The sequence below is a fragment of the Buceros rhinoceros genome, unplaced genomic scaffold (assembly GCF_000710305.1).
Source record: "Buceros rhinoceros silvestris isolate BGI_N320 unplaced genomic scaffold, ASM71030v1 scaffold42122, whole genome shotgun sequence".
In the NCBI taxonomy this organism is placed as follows: domain Eukaryota; kingdom Metazoa; phylum Chordata; class Aves; order Bucerotiformes; family Bucerotidae; genus Buceros; species Buceros rhinoceros.
In genome coordinates this window covers 15,770-27,788 of record NW_010400297.1, presented here as the reverse complement: position 1 = coordinate 27,788, position 12,019 = coordinate 15,770, and the positions used below count along the sequence as shown (strand labels likewise).

Here is a 12,019-nt window from a genome sequence, read left to right as displayed (position 1 = left end):
AGGGGAAGCCCAGCCAGGCCGGCTGCCCTGCACCAGCAGCGTGTGTGGCAGTAGCTGAGGAACCGCAGCTGGGCACGACTTGGCAGTGCTGTGCCTGTGGCTAGATGCTGAAAATGGCTTTTTTCCTCTCTTTAGGATAAAATTAGCTGGGTCCAAACCACTTGCAAAGCCAGCCCTCCTCCAGCTCTTTCTGCAGGCCAGGGAGTAGGTTTTGGAAGCGGTTTGGTCATCCAGCATCCATGATACTTGAAAAATCCTTCTCCCCAGCATTCCAGTAAAGCAGTAGGTGCTGTGTGCCCACTGCAGCATCAGCTTGAGCGGGCTGAGGGTGCCGGGACTCGCCCTGCAGTGCTGGAAGCTTGCAGGGCAGTGTTCGCAGCTCCCCAGGGTGTGCAAGCACCTCGCTCTGCTCCCAACGTGCAGCGTACCCGCAGAGTTCATCAGGGTGCAAAACATTCTTCTGTTCTGCCTTTGGTCCCCACCCCGGCATCCTTCTGCATCGCACATCCATCCACGTGTGTCACAGCTGATGCCCCTTCGGGCACAACCGCTTTGCACATGTGGCATCCCAGTCCCAGGGTGAGACCCCTCCATCCCAGACCTCCTAAACACGTTTCCTCTCCTTCCCCTGCTGATCCAGGATCTCCGCCAAGGATCTGAAGAACATGCTCTCTCAGGTCAACTACCGGGTCCCCAACATGAGGTTCCTGCGGGAGAGACTCACGGTGAGTGCGTGACCCCTCTGCTCTCCTCGTTCACACTGAAGACCCTTGGCAGCCTGTTGCCTGCCTTTGAGCAGAACCCGGCCGTGGTTAAGCTCCCACGGCGCATTTGCATATTGCAGAGGCTCCCAGCCTTTCCCAGGAGGGCCCCCACCCACGGCAGCAATTGAAGAGGTGCCAGCTCCCACTGGGTGCCGCACCCTGGCCCGTTTGAGCCGCCCCACCCTGCCTCCCCCGTTCCCCACATTGCTCCTGGCTCTGGTCGTGGGCTTTGTGCTGGTGGAGCAGAGTGCAGGAGGACCTGCAGCACAGCCAGCTGCCTGCTCCTCTGTCCTGGGTCTTGCGTCCCACTGCTGGCATCACTGCAAACCCAGGAACGGAGGGGCATCTCGTGGTGACCACCAGCACTGAGCTCCGAGGCCAAACAGTGGCGTATCCAAAGGAGAGCACGTGCTTCGGGTCTGGCAGTTTCCCGGCACTCCAGATTCTCGGCAAACAGAAATAAAAATAAATCTTTTTGTAACTGTTGAAGTAAGCGGTATCACTTTTATCAGTGCCCTGATGGTGTGGGTGAGTGCGGGGACCTGCACAACTCACTTCAGTATGTGCCTGTGTCCAGGGCACTACAGGGTCCCTGGGCCCCGGCAGAGATGGGCAGAGGCAGGAGGCAAAGTCTGGCAAGGCTTTGGGCTTTTCCTCCTCCTTTTCCCCCAGGAATCCTGGTGGGAGGAGACACTCCTCGGGCCGTTCAGAGTTGACCTCTGCTGGTTTTTTTTTTTGCCACAGGACGTGGAGCAGAGGAACGGGGATATCACTTACGGGCAGTTTGCACAGCTCTACCGGAGCCTGATGTTCAGCGCCCAGAAGACGGTAGGAGCTGAATTCTCCAGGGCTGGGCAGGGGACATTCCCTGGGCATCAATCGCCTTCTGAACCCTGCTGCCCTCAGCTAATAGCTCTTGTCTCCTTTCTCTGGGCCAGGGGGTAAAGAAGTTTCTGCTCTAGGCTGGTTAGCATGGGGCTGCTGGGGACGGGGCAGGCGGTGTGTGAGCAGGGCTGTAGGAAAGCCGAGCTGCACGGGGCTGGTCTGCTCTCCTCATTACCTTCTCAAACAGTTCGTGCTTTCACATTTGTTGGTGAGACAGAGTGCAAACCTAATGCTTGTGGTTCTTCTTTTGCAGATGGATGTCCCATTCCTAGAAAGGTGGATAATTCTCTGTATTGCTGGGGAAGGGGCTGTTCTCTGTTGCTCTGTAACATGCTTTGGTGCCTGCAGCAGCGTGTCGGGGAGGAGGAATGCTGTGCCCCTCTTGCTTGCCACCGCAGTGCTTGTGGCTTTGCGCTCTGAATAAGCATCTTTGCTGTAGGCACTTCGGCTCGGGCCAGGAGGGGCTCCCTTCCTCCCCGACATCCTACCAAGATCCAGCTCAGGTTGGAGGTCAGCTGCCTCCAAAAACGGTCAGCTGTTTTATGTGAAATAATCAGCCCTCGAGCCATCTCCTGAAGGTTACCCTCGTGGTTGGTGCTGGCTGGCCTCGATGCTGGGGACTGTGCAGGCTGTGCCTGTGGTGCCATTGCCAGCTGTGCCCTTCCCTGCCCTGTGCACATCTTGGCCGTGGTAAGAGCTTGAACTGAGACACAGAAGCTAAAGAGTGAAAGACTTGTCCAGGTAATTCCCCATGGTTTCCTCTCTTTTTTCCTATAACCTTAGAAAGGAGAGTTGGCAGGGACCTCAGCAGACCATCCTGTTCATCCCTCTGCGCAGGGCAGCCAGCACTGCCCTGTTCGTTTCTGGGGGTTTTGTGTTAGTCCCTAGCATGGCCCTTGGCTATCCATTGTGGCTTGGCACGTTCATGGACAAATCTTTTCTGATAATCAGCTACAGATGGTTCCCTCCTTCTCCTTGCCCTGCCTCCAGGAGTCCTGTAGCTCTGTTCGGTCTACCATCACCCCTTGACTGCACCTGTTTAGTTCTTTTCACTCTTGTCCAAGTCAGCCCCTCTATTTTTTTTTGTACAAACAAGCCCCTCTGATGATTTTTGCTGCCCTTCACCGGATTTTCATGTTGTTGCACCCTTGGCAGTGTGAATCACAGACTGCTCCTGGAGCAGTCCCTCACTCTGAGGTGTGGATGTACAGTGTCAGGTGCTGTGTGTTGGCTGTCCCATGCTGTCCTCGGCTCGCTTTGCTCATGCTGCTCTGCCTCTGCAGTGCTGCCTGCTTGGGGCCCATCTCACTTGCACGTGCTGTCATGGTTGCAGATGGCATCTCGCAGGATGCCAGTAGCAGTTGGTCACGATGTGCTGCATGAGTGACCGAAGCTCCTCTCTTCCTCTGCTTTTCAGGGGTGGAGAAAGGTCTGAGCATTTCCGGGTGTCGCTGCTGGACTTGCAGAAGTTCCTGCTGGAGTACCAGAGGGTGAGCTCGACACAGACCCAGGGGAGGGACGAGGGGGTAGGCGCTGGTATTGGCAGGGATTCAGGAGTTTGAGGGTGGCCTTGCTGTGGAGCTGGGATGATTTGGTTGTGGGGTGCTCTGTCTGGCACAGCCACAACCTGAGCACACCTTTCCTGGGGCAGGAGGTGATGCAGGGGAGGCGCTGGTGAGGGTAAACCTGGACTCAGCCAGCCATGTTGGTCAGAAAACGGACTAAGAGCAGAAGATCTGAGAAGAGTCGAGGTCCCAGGAGGGAGGAACTGGTCAATGGAGATTGATTTATCCAGTCCTTGCAACCTCAGCTCAGAGGATTTGCAGCAGCTGAAGCATCATGGTCCATGCTTGGGAGCTCTCAGCATCTCCTGAGGAGCAGTCGATGGATTCGATTGCTGACCTTTCCATTTAGAAGTGATCTTAGGTCATTCAGTAAGCACACCATGCATGCTCCAACACACATGCAGGCACGAGCACACCCTTTATTTCGACTCTCACCAGACTCCCATCTCGTTGCTGGTCTCCTTCTCCAGGACGACAGGGGTGGCTCACAAAAGCACTGCGATGCCTCTCACAAGAGCGTGGGGTCTCCTGCTTTGCCCGTCCTCCCTGTCTCCCACCGCTGCCTCCTTGCCCATGGCCTGCAGCTCACGGAGAGTTAACCGGGAAAGAGACGCAGCCGTTTTGATGGTCTAATGAAAGACACACGGCAGAGAGAGAGAGAAGCGAACGGAAGCCGAGCTGGCTTCTGCTGCCGAAGGAGGAGGGCCGGCAGATGTGTGCAAAGCTGCTATCGGAGAGGAAAATGCAGGGCACTGAGCAGATGAAGACCACGTAGAAACAGGGTGGATTTCCGCATTTGCCTGCTCCGGTATCTCTGCTGACATTTGAATTCCTGGCAGAGATGGTGTGGCATTAAAAACTGCCTCCTTAATGGTTAAAGATTCTAGCTGGGTGAGCTGCACATGGTTTTGAGTACTGCTCTCTGAAATGATTTTTATGTCTCTCTTGGGCTTTGCAGGAGCTCTGGGCTGCAGATATCCTTCAGGTTCAGGAATTCATGTTCAACTTTCTGAGAGACCCTTTGAGGGAGATTGATGAGCCATATTTCTCCCTGGATGAAGTAAGACACCTTGAGTGCTTTGTGTGGGGTGGCGTAGGGTGTGGCATGCCATGTGTGATGTGTGCTGCGGTGTCACAGCTCTGCTGCCCGCGCCTTCGCTGTGCGTGAAGAATCACGGCTCCTGTGAGCCGCGTTGCTGTATGCGGTGAGCATGGTGGGTCGCCGTGTTGCACAAGAGCTGGTTGGCGAAGGGAATGACTTCTGGGCTCTCTTCTTGCGCTCAGTGTGTACAGCTGGGAGTGCTCACCAGGCAGTTCATTTGGAGGAGGAAAGGGGGTCCATTTGGCTTAATGCCTCTCTGGGGCATTTAAGGATCTTTTCAAAGCAAGAAGAGCTAAAACCAAAAGAATGAGATGACCCTGTCACCAGCACTCTGGACCAACTCACAAAGGTCCCTTGACATGGCCTTAGTGAGCTATTGCCAGCCTTGTGAGCTGCAAAATAAAATGCAGAGCGATGTATTTGTCTCCAGCTGGGTCAGAAGATTTGTACGCAGATACCTGGCACAGCTTGAGGATAGGCAGCAATGTCTAAGCTGTCGAGCACACTGGGGCAGGTCGTCTGTGCTGTCTTGGTTGCCTCTGGTCAGGCTGTGCTGAGCTTAGAATATAGGTCCCTGCTCGATAGCTGCTGGCCTGGAGGGCGAGATGTGTGTGAAGGTAAACCACAGCACCCGGCTCCTCTGCATCATTAACATGCTTCTGTTTCTTCCTGAGCAGTTTCTCACCTTCCTGTTTTCCAAAGAGAACAGCATCTGGAACTCACAACTGGACATGGTGTGTCCGGAGAACATGAACAACCCCCTCTCCCATTATTGGATCTCCTCCTCACACAACACGTAAGGACTAGGGGATGGATCCCTCCACCCATCTGCTCCCAGGGTCCTCTTCCCCTGTGCCACGGTAGGATTCTTCAGGTTTTCCCTGATCCCAGTGATGGGATCCAAACAGGGGTCAGTACATCAGAGACTCTCCTCTTGGTGCCTCATCCTCCCTCCGTCGTTAAACATCAATATTTTGCTGGAACACTGTCAGCAGCAGCACAGACCCAGACCTTTCAGGTCCCAGGCTGTCACTCGGGCGATTTCGTACCGTTAGCAGCAGCATCTTCCACAGCCTCTAAGGATGGATGTGATAAAAGCCTGGCAGGCTGAAATTGGCCATTTTCCTCCTCTGCTGCTGGAAGAATCTTGTAGGAGCTGCTTTCTTTGCAGAGAGGCTCTGTCAGTGCTCCCTGTTCATGGGCAGCACCATAGTCCAAACTTAAAGGACCAAGAGCCTGAGCAGGAGGGCAGACAGCAAGCTCCTTCTGTCTGCAGGAGCTCGTCTAGCCCTGCTCTCAGGATGCTTCTGCCTCTTACAGGGAGGTGGCACCAACACCACCAAGCTCTTTGAGGCTTATCTCAAGAGCCAGCAGCAAGGCTGGACCTCAGAGCAGGGCTTGCAGCCCCTGGCAGCAGGGGCAGAGTTGAACCCCTCACCTGGGGAAGATGGCAGGTCTGGGGGAAAGTCACCCTTGCCGTTCCTTACATCGCAGAGGCAGGTCCTTGATGTCCCAGCAGACATCCGTGCCCACGGTGAGCATGTTGCTGTGCTGATGTCTTCTCTCCTGTGAAAGGTACCTGACGGGTGATCAGTTCTCGAGCGAGTCCTCGCTAGAGGCGTACGCCCGCTGCTTGCGCATGGGCTGCCGCTGTATCGAACGTGAGTACCTGGAGCCGCTGCTTCTGTCTCTGTCATTGCGATAGCTCGTGGTGGTTCAGGGAAGGCTTTGTGTGGGAGGCAGGGTCAAAGGTTGACGTGCCAGTGGCAGCATTGCCACGATGTGCTGAAAGGGCCGAGGTCGTTTGCTTTGTGGGACTGGGTGGTATGTGCCCAAGCTTTTGGCCCTCCAGTAAGGTCTGGGCTTTCACCTCGTTCCTTTGCTACCACCCAACACGGTTTCTGCAGCACGTGGTTCAGTCTGGCTCATGTCTGTGTTCCAGCCTTTGGGCTAAGTGTTGCCCCTGGGTCTCTTTCAGTGGATTGCTGGGACGGTCCTGATGGTATGCCAGTGATCTACCATGGACACACCTTAACCACCAAGATCAAGTTCTGTGATGTCTTGGTCACTATCAAGGAACATGCCTTTGTCACCTCCGAGTGAGTAAAGTGACTTCAGCTAGCGGAGCTGCCAGAGAGGCAGGGATTGGGTAGAGCTGAGGCTGTGGCAAAGTGCAGCCCACCTTTATCTAGAAATCTGGCACAAGACCACGTGCCTTGGAAGAAAGCGTGTCGTGACCTGCAGCCAAAGGGAGATTTCTCCCAGAAAAAAGTCATGGGACAAGTTTGGGTAAACCCCAGCAGTTTGCCGGTCGTCTCCACTGTGTGCATTGCCAGCAGCAGTGGGAACACCTTGCTGTAGGGTGGTTACATCGAACACTGGAGACAGCACAGATCCCTGTTGATGCAGACGGTCTGAGGGCACCCAGGCCAGGTTTTGGAATGGAGCTCAGCAGGCGCTGCTTCCGTCCAGACACTGTGCTGGTTCTGACGGCTCTTTTCCTTCTCCTAGTTTCCCCGTCATTCTGTCCATTGAGGACCACTGCAGCATCGCTCAGCAGAGGAACATGGCTCAGAATTTTAAGAAAGTCTTTGGGGACATGCTCTTGACCAAACCAGTAGATATTTCAGCTGACGGCCTCCCCTCTCCAAACCAGCTCAAAAGAAAGATTCTCATCAAGGTGAACTCCCTTCCCCAGCAAGGCTGCTAAGTGGAGAGGATGGGGGCAGATGGGGTGAGGGTGTGGCACCAAGGGGAGCCCCTTACCTCTGGAAGGGGTTGGTTGACAGTGCATGAGATGGAAGACTTGGTGCTGGACGCAAATGGAGACTCAGAGCTCTCTTGCTCGAGAGTTGCTGCTGGGAAATGAGCTCAGCAGCAGGGTGCTGCCTTTCCTGGGAGCTTCAGGGTTGTTGGTATTTCTGCTGCAGAAATCACCTCTGAGAAGAAAGGGTGGGACTTTAATGCCGTTTGATGATCTCCGTGGCATGGGTCTTGGTCTGTTTAGTCCAGAGGAACCCAGTGCAGCAGACGTGGACTTTGTGGGTCGTTCACCAGGAAATCCATGCTGCATTTTGGGTGCCTGCTCCCCTCAAGGTGCCTGACCTGCTCTCTCATCCCGCAGCACAAGAAGCTGGCAGAGGGCAGTGCTTATGAGGAGCTGCCCATGTCCGTAATGTATTCGGAGAACGACATCAGCAACTCCATCAAGAACGGGATCCTCTACCTGGAAGACCCCATCAATCACGTACGTATCTGCCACTGTCACCCTGGCCCCCGCTCTGTAAGCTCTATAATGAGGTGGTAACTCCACAGGGAGGGCTGCGGCGCAGACAATCCGAGGGGCTGTTGATCTGTCCTGTTTTTCAGAAGTCTCTGGAGGCTGGGGGAGATTTTTCTGCTGGCTCTCTCCTGTGCTCTTCCCTAGGCACCTCCTGTGGGCCCTTGTTAGAGGCAGAAGGCTGAGCTAGAGGGAGCTCTGGGCTGAGGCACTGCTGCTCTTGTGTAATCCCTGTAGCCTGGTCTCTCGCTGCAGTAAGTCCTAGCGATGGCCTGCGTTTCCAGACCTGCCTGCCTCCGGCCAAGAGCCCCCCTCCTAACGCGCCTAAACGAGCCTTCTGCTTCCTGCAGTCCGAGCGTTCGTCTTACTGCGTGCCTCTGCTTCCACACAGTCCCCTCTCCAGCTGCTTTGCTTTGCTGAGGGTCTGGCAGGCAAAGTCATGTGAATAAAACAGGTTTTTGGAAAATAGGGAAGTGCATCAGTGAAGCCGCAAAAACCACCTCTGATATCCTCAGCTGTGCCCCTGTGCTGAATCCATGCAGAGTGTCTCCTTTTTGCCTTGATTTGCTCTTCATTTGGTCACACCCTTTTAATACGTGCTGGGGTGTTGCAGTGTGATCTGCACTCACTTTGTGTGTAAGACTGGGGTTTCGTTGCTGATAAATCCGTGCCTTGGATCTGGGGGATGTTTCGGAAGCTCCGGTGACTCCACCGAGATCAGTGTTGCTGGTGATTACCCTTCACACACCCAACCGCCTCTCGCTACTTGTGAGAGGAAGATCAGGAAGAGCTGATTCCCCTGGATGGGTGGTGGGCCAGCTTGGTGCTTCCTCAGGGGGTTTCTTTGCCCAGAGTTTGTTTCCTTGCAGGAGTGGAACCCGCATTACTTTGTCCTGACCAGCAGCAAGATCTATTACTCTGGGGAGACAACCAGTGACCAAGGAAATGAGGATGAGGAAGAGCAAAAGGAGGTGAGGGCTCTCTTCCATGATGGTGAGCTGTTCCCCTAGAGAAAGGACTTGACTGCCCAAGGGGCTGAGCCTCTCCACTGCCAGCTGACTTCAGGCAAGGTCCCATGGTGGGAAGGGTGGGAGCTGCTTCAGAAACTCCCTGGTCCTGGTTGGAAGATCCCAGAGCAGAGCAGACTCCAGCACCACAAGCCTGCCCTCAGTAGCACAAACCGGTGGGTTTTCCCTCTGCCAGGCGAGCAACAGCACCGAGCTCCACTCCACGGAGAAGTGGTTTCACGGCAAGCTGGGTGCGGGACGCGACGGGCGGCACATCGCAGAGCGGCTGCTGACGGAGTACTGCATCGAGACAGGGGCCCCCGACGGCTCCTTCCTTGTCAGAGAGAGCGAGACCTTTGTTGGAGACTACACCCTCTCCTTCTGGTGAGGACCACAGGCACCAGCCCACTGCTCGGTGTCACTCCTGGGGTAGTCTTCATCTTGACACCGTCTTCCCTGGTGGGGTCCCTTTCCCCAGTGGTCCACGAGCAGGTTTCTCTCATTTTTCTGTGTCCCAGCATCCTGTCAGCTCACAGCCCCAGTGAAGAAGGGTCAAGTCTCTTGGGACCCTTGTGCGATGGGTGTTCTGTGGGGGAGGAATGCTGTGTCCAGGCTGGAGCGGTGCCTGAGGCATGTGTAAACCCTCCACAGATGACCCTGGTTACCTCCTCTCTCTTCCGCAGGCGCAACGGGAAGGTGCAGCACTGCCGGATCCACTCGCGGCAGGATGCTGGCAGCCCCAAGTTCTTCTTGACAGACAACCTGGTGTTCGACAGCCTCTACGACCTCATCACCCACTACCAGGAGGTGCCACTGAGGTGCAACGAGTTCGAGATGAGGCTGACAGAGCCGGTGCCGCAGACCAATGCCCATGAAAGCAAAGAGTGAGCGTGTGTGTGGGGAGGGTGGGTTGTGTCCACCCTATGGGAAACCCTCCTGGGTCTTGCTGCAGTCCTTTCCTTGCTGGGGCTCTCTGTGTCACAGCAGCTTTGCTGTGGACAGAGATGGTTGTCTTGAAAGCTCGATGCAAAGAAAGGAGGTACTGGGCTTGCCTGGGATGTCCTCACCATGCCACGTGTCTCCAAATGGTTCTATTCCTGTCTGTCCCAAGACGGGAGACGACAGCCCTGTGCAGTGTTACGTACATAATCTCTGCTCCCTGTCCTCTTTTCGAGGATTCAGCAGCCTTCTGTGGGGTGGAGAGGGAACCGTGTGGCATGGCAGAGGTGTGGGGTGAGCTGGGTGTGTGGAGACCTGTGCTCAGCGACGTGTCTTTCCTGAAAGGTGGTACCATGCCAATCTCACCCGCGCCCAAGCCGAGCACATGCTGATGCGGGTGCCACGCGACGGAGCCTTCCTGGTGCGCAAGAGGAGTGAGCCCAGCTCCTATGCCATCTCCTTCCGGTGCGTCTCTGGGAGAAGGGTGGTGGGCTGGGATGCTGTGGTGTGTGAGAGAACAGGAGGGAGGCCGTGATCCTGACATGAGCCCCTCCAGAGCTCCTCCAGCTCCTGCGTGGCCCTGGATAAGCCTTACAGCCCCTGGAGAGCCTTTAGGACTCATCTCCTGATGGGAGGTGGCCGTGCTCAGCAGCCAGCCCAGGGGCACCTTTTGCTTGGGGGTCTTTATTTTGGCAGAGACCTTCTCTTGCCAGGTGCCAAGTGGCTTTTCTCTGTCTTCCCACCTGCCAGGGCGGAAGGGAAGATCAAACACTGCCGAGTGCAGCAGGAGGGGCAGACCGTGCTGCTCGGCAACTCCGAGTTCGAGAGCCTGGTGGACTTGATCAGCTACTATGAAAAGCACCCGCTGTACCGCAAGATGAAGCTGAGGTACCCCATCAACGAGGAGACGCTGGAGAAGATAGGGACAGCGGTGAGTGTGGGCAGTCAAAGGATGATGGACAGGTCCTTTCTGAGCTGGTGCCTTGCAGTGACCTGTGAGCCAGCCCACATCTCTTGGGGCTTCATGCTCTTTTGGAAACTCTTATTGGCTTGAGTGAAATGTATTGCTGCCCTCTGACCCGGGTCGGCAGGGAGTGTGGGCTTGGGCACCTGTTTGCTGTGTGCAGCATCATCTTTGGTCTTGTGCCTTCCCTGGGGCGTTCTCCCTCCCTCCCCCAAGATGGGGGACCTGTTCTGCTGAGCCACAGTTGTCACCACGGGCCCTTTGCTTTACAGGAGCCGGACTATGGAGCCCTTTATGAGGGACGGCACCCCGGGTTCTATGTGGAAGCCAACCCCATGCCCACCTTCAAGGTACACTCTCACTGCTTGGTGTCAAACAACCTGCAGGGCCTGAGGGTTTAGCAAGTGTCTCTTTATTTTCCAAGAGCTGTATTACTTTGCACACTCATTTCTAGACCATGTAGGAGGACATGTTTTAGGCCGAGCCTGCAGGTTCCCAGGCTGGGCTACCTTGTGTTCTGAACTCTCCACACTAAACCCATCAGTGGCCCTAGCCAAAAGGAAGGTGCCTGTGCAGGGCTATACCAGACTTGTGAGCTCTGATTTGCCGTAAATGGGGGTCTTGATTTGTTCTGCAAGGGTCACTGGCAGCCTCTGGCAGCAGGGTTGGATGCTGCCTGCACACGATGTGCCTCACAGCCCCTCAACAAACATGTCTGCAGTGGGAGGTGACCTCTCATCCCCTGGGTTTGTTGTCCGAGTGACCACCTGCTGCCCAGACTCATGGGACCCCTCTTCATTGCAGTGCGCAGTGAAAGCCTTGTTCGACTACAAGGCACAGCGGGAGGACGAGCTCACCTTCACCAAAAATGCCATCATCCAGAACGTGGAGAAACAGGAGGGAGGCTGGTGAGTTGGCCCTGAGCCTCCTTTTTCCCTCGGAGACACAGTCAAACCTTGGTGTCACCATCCATACAGAGGTTCATCCCCTCTAGGGTCGGGTCTGTTTGGGGATTGCCCACCAGCTGCAAAGCCGAAAGCCTTGCAAACCCTAAAAGTAGATGATGGAGCAGCTGCCTGTCCCCCGTGACCCCCAGTCAGGATGCTCTGGGATGCTGCGGTGGGTGCTGATGCTGCCCCTTCCCTCTCTTCCAGGTGGAGAGGAGACTATGGTGGCAAGAAGCAGCTGTGGTTCCCCTCCAACTACGTCGAGGAAATTACTGGTCCCAGCAGCCTGGAGCCGGAGCGGGAGGTGAGCTTGTGCCTGAGCGGAGCAGGGAGGGGTGCTGGGGAGGAGTGTGTGTGTGCAGCCCCCCCTGCTCGGCCGCACTGCCCGGTGCCGTGCCCAGCACCATCCTGCCTGTGCTTCATTCCCAGCAGCAGCTGGATGAGAACAGCCCCCTGGGAGACCTGCTGGGAGGTGTCCTGGACGTGCCCTCCTGCCAGATCGGTGAGTGCCAGGGAGGGATGCAGGACTGGGGAGTGTGCCAGCCGTTTCCAGGTCTTCCGCGACG

General features: G+C 55.8%; 1 protein-coding gene across 1 annotated transcript in view; it reads left to right on the top strand.

Moving 5' to 3' along the window:
• PLCG1 (phospholipase C, gamma 1) overlaps positions 1 to 12,019 on the top strand; it is a gene marked incomplete at its 5' end in the record, with an annotated part of 25,277 nt that overhangs the window by 5,774 nt on the left and 7,484 nt on the right. The window contains 19 exons of the mRNA XM_010131792.1: positions 641 to 725; positions 1,509 to 1,592; positions 1,903 to 1,925; positions 3,067 to 3,139; positions 4,173 to 4,274; positions 4,994 to 5,112; positions 5,892 to 5,977; positions 6,295 to 6,415; positions 6,828 to 6,996; positions 7,441 to 7,563; positions 8,466 to 8,567; positions 8,800 to 8,987; positions 9,287 to 9,487; positions 9,888 to 10,007; positions 10,293 to 10,473; positions 10,779 to 10,856; positions 11,311 to 11,414; positions 11,661 to 11,757; positions 11,886 to 11,955. Coding sequence (XP_010130094.1) covers positions 641 to 725; positions 1,509 to 1,592; positions 1,903 to 1,925; positions 3,067 to 3,139; positions 4,173 to 4,274; positions 4,994 to 5,112; positions 5,892 to 5,977; positions 6,295 to 6,415; positions 6,828 to 6,996; positions 7,441 to 7,563; positions 8,466 to 8,567; positions 8,800 to 8,987; positions 9,287 to 9,487; positions 9,888 to 10,007; positions 10,293 to 10,473; positions 10,779 to 10,856; positions 11,311 to 11,414; positions 11,661 to 11,757; positions 11,886 to 11,955 — 2,126 coding nt within the window. The remainder of the gene's footprint in view (positions 1 to 640; positions 726 to 1,508; positions 1,593 to 1,902; positions 1,926 to 3,066; positions 3,140 to 4,172; positions 4,275 to 4,993; positions 5,113 to 5,891; positions 5,978 to 6,294; positions 6,416 to 6,827; positions 6,997 to 7,440; positions 7,564 to 8,465; positions 8,568 to 8,799; positions 8,988 to 9,286; positions 9,488 to 9,887; positions 10,008 to 10,292; positions 10,474 to 10,778; positions 10,857 to 11,310; positions 11,415 to 11,660; positions 11,758 to 11,885; positions 11,956 to 12,019) is intronic.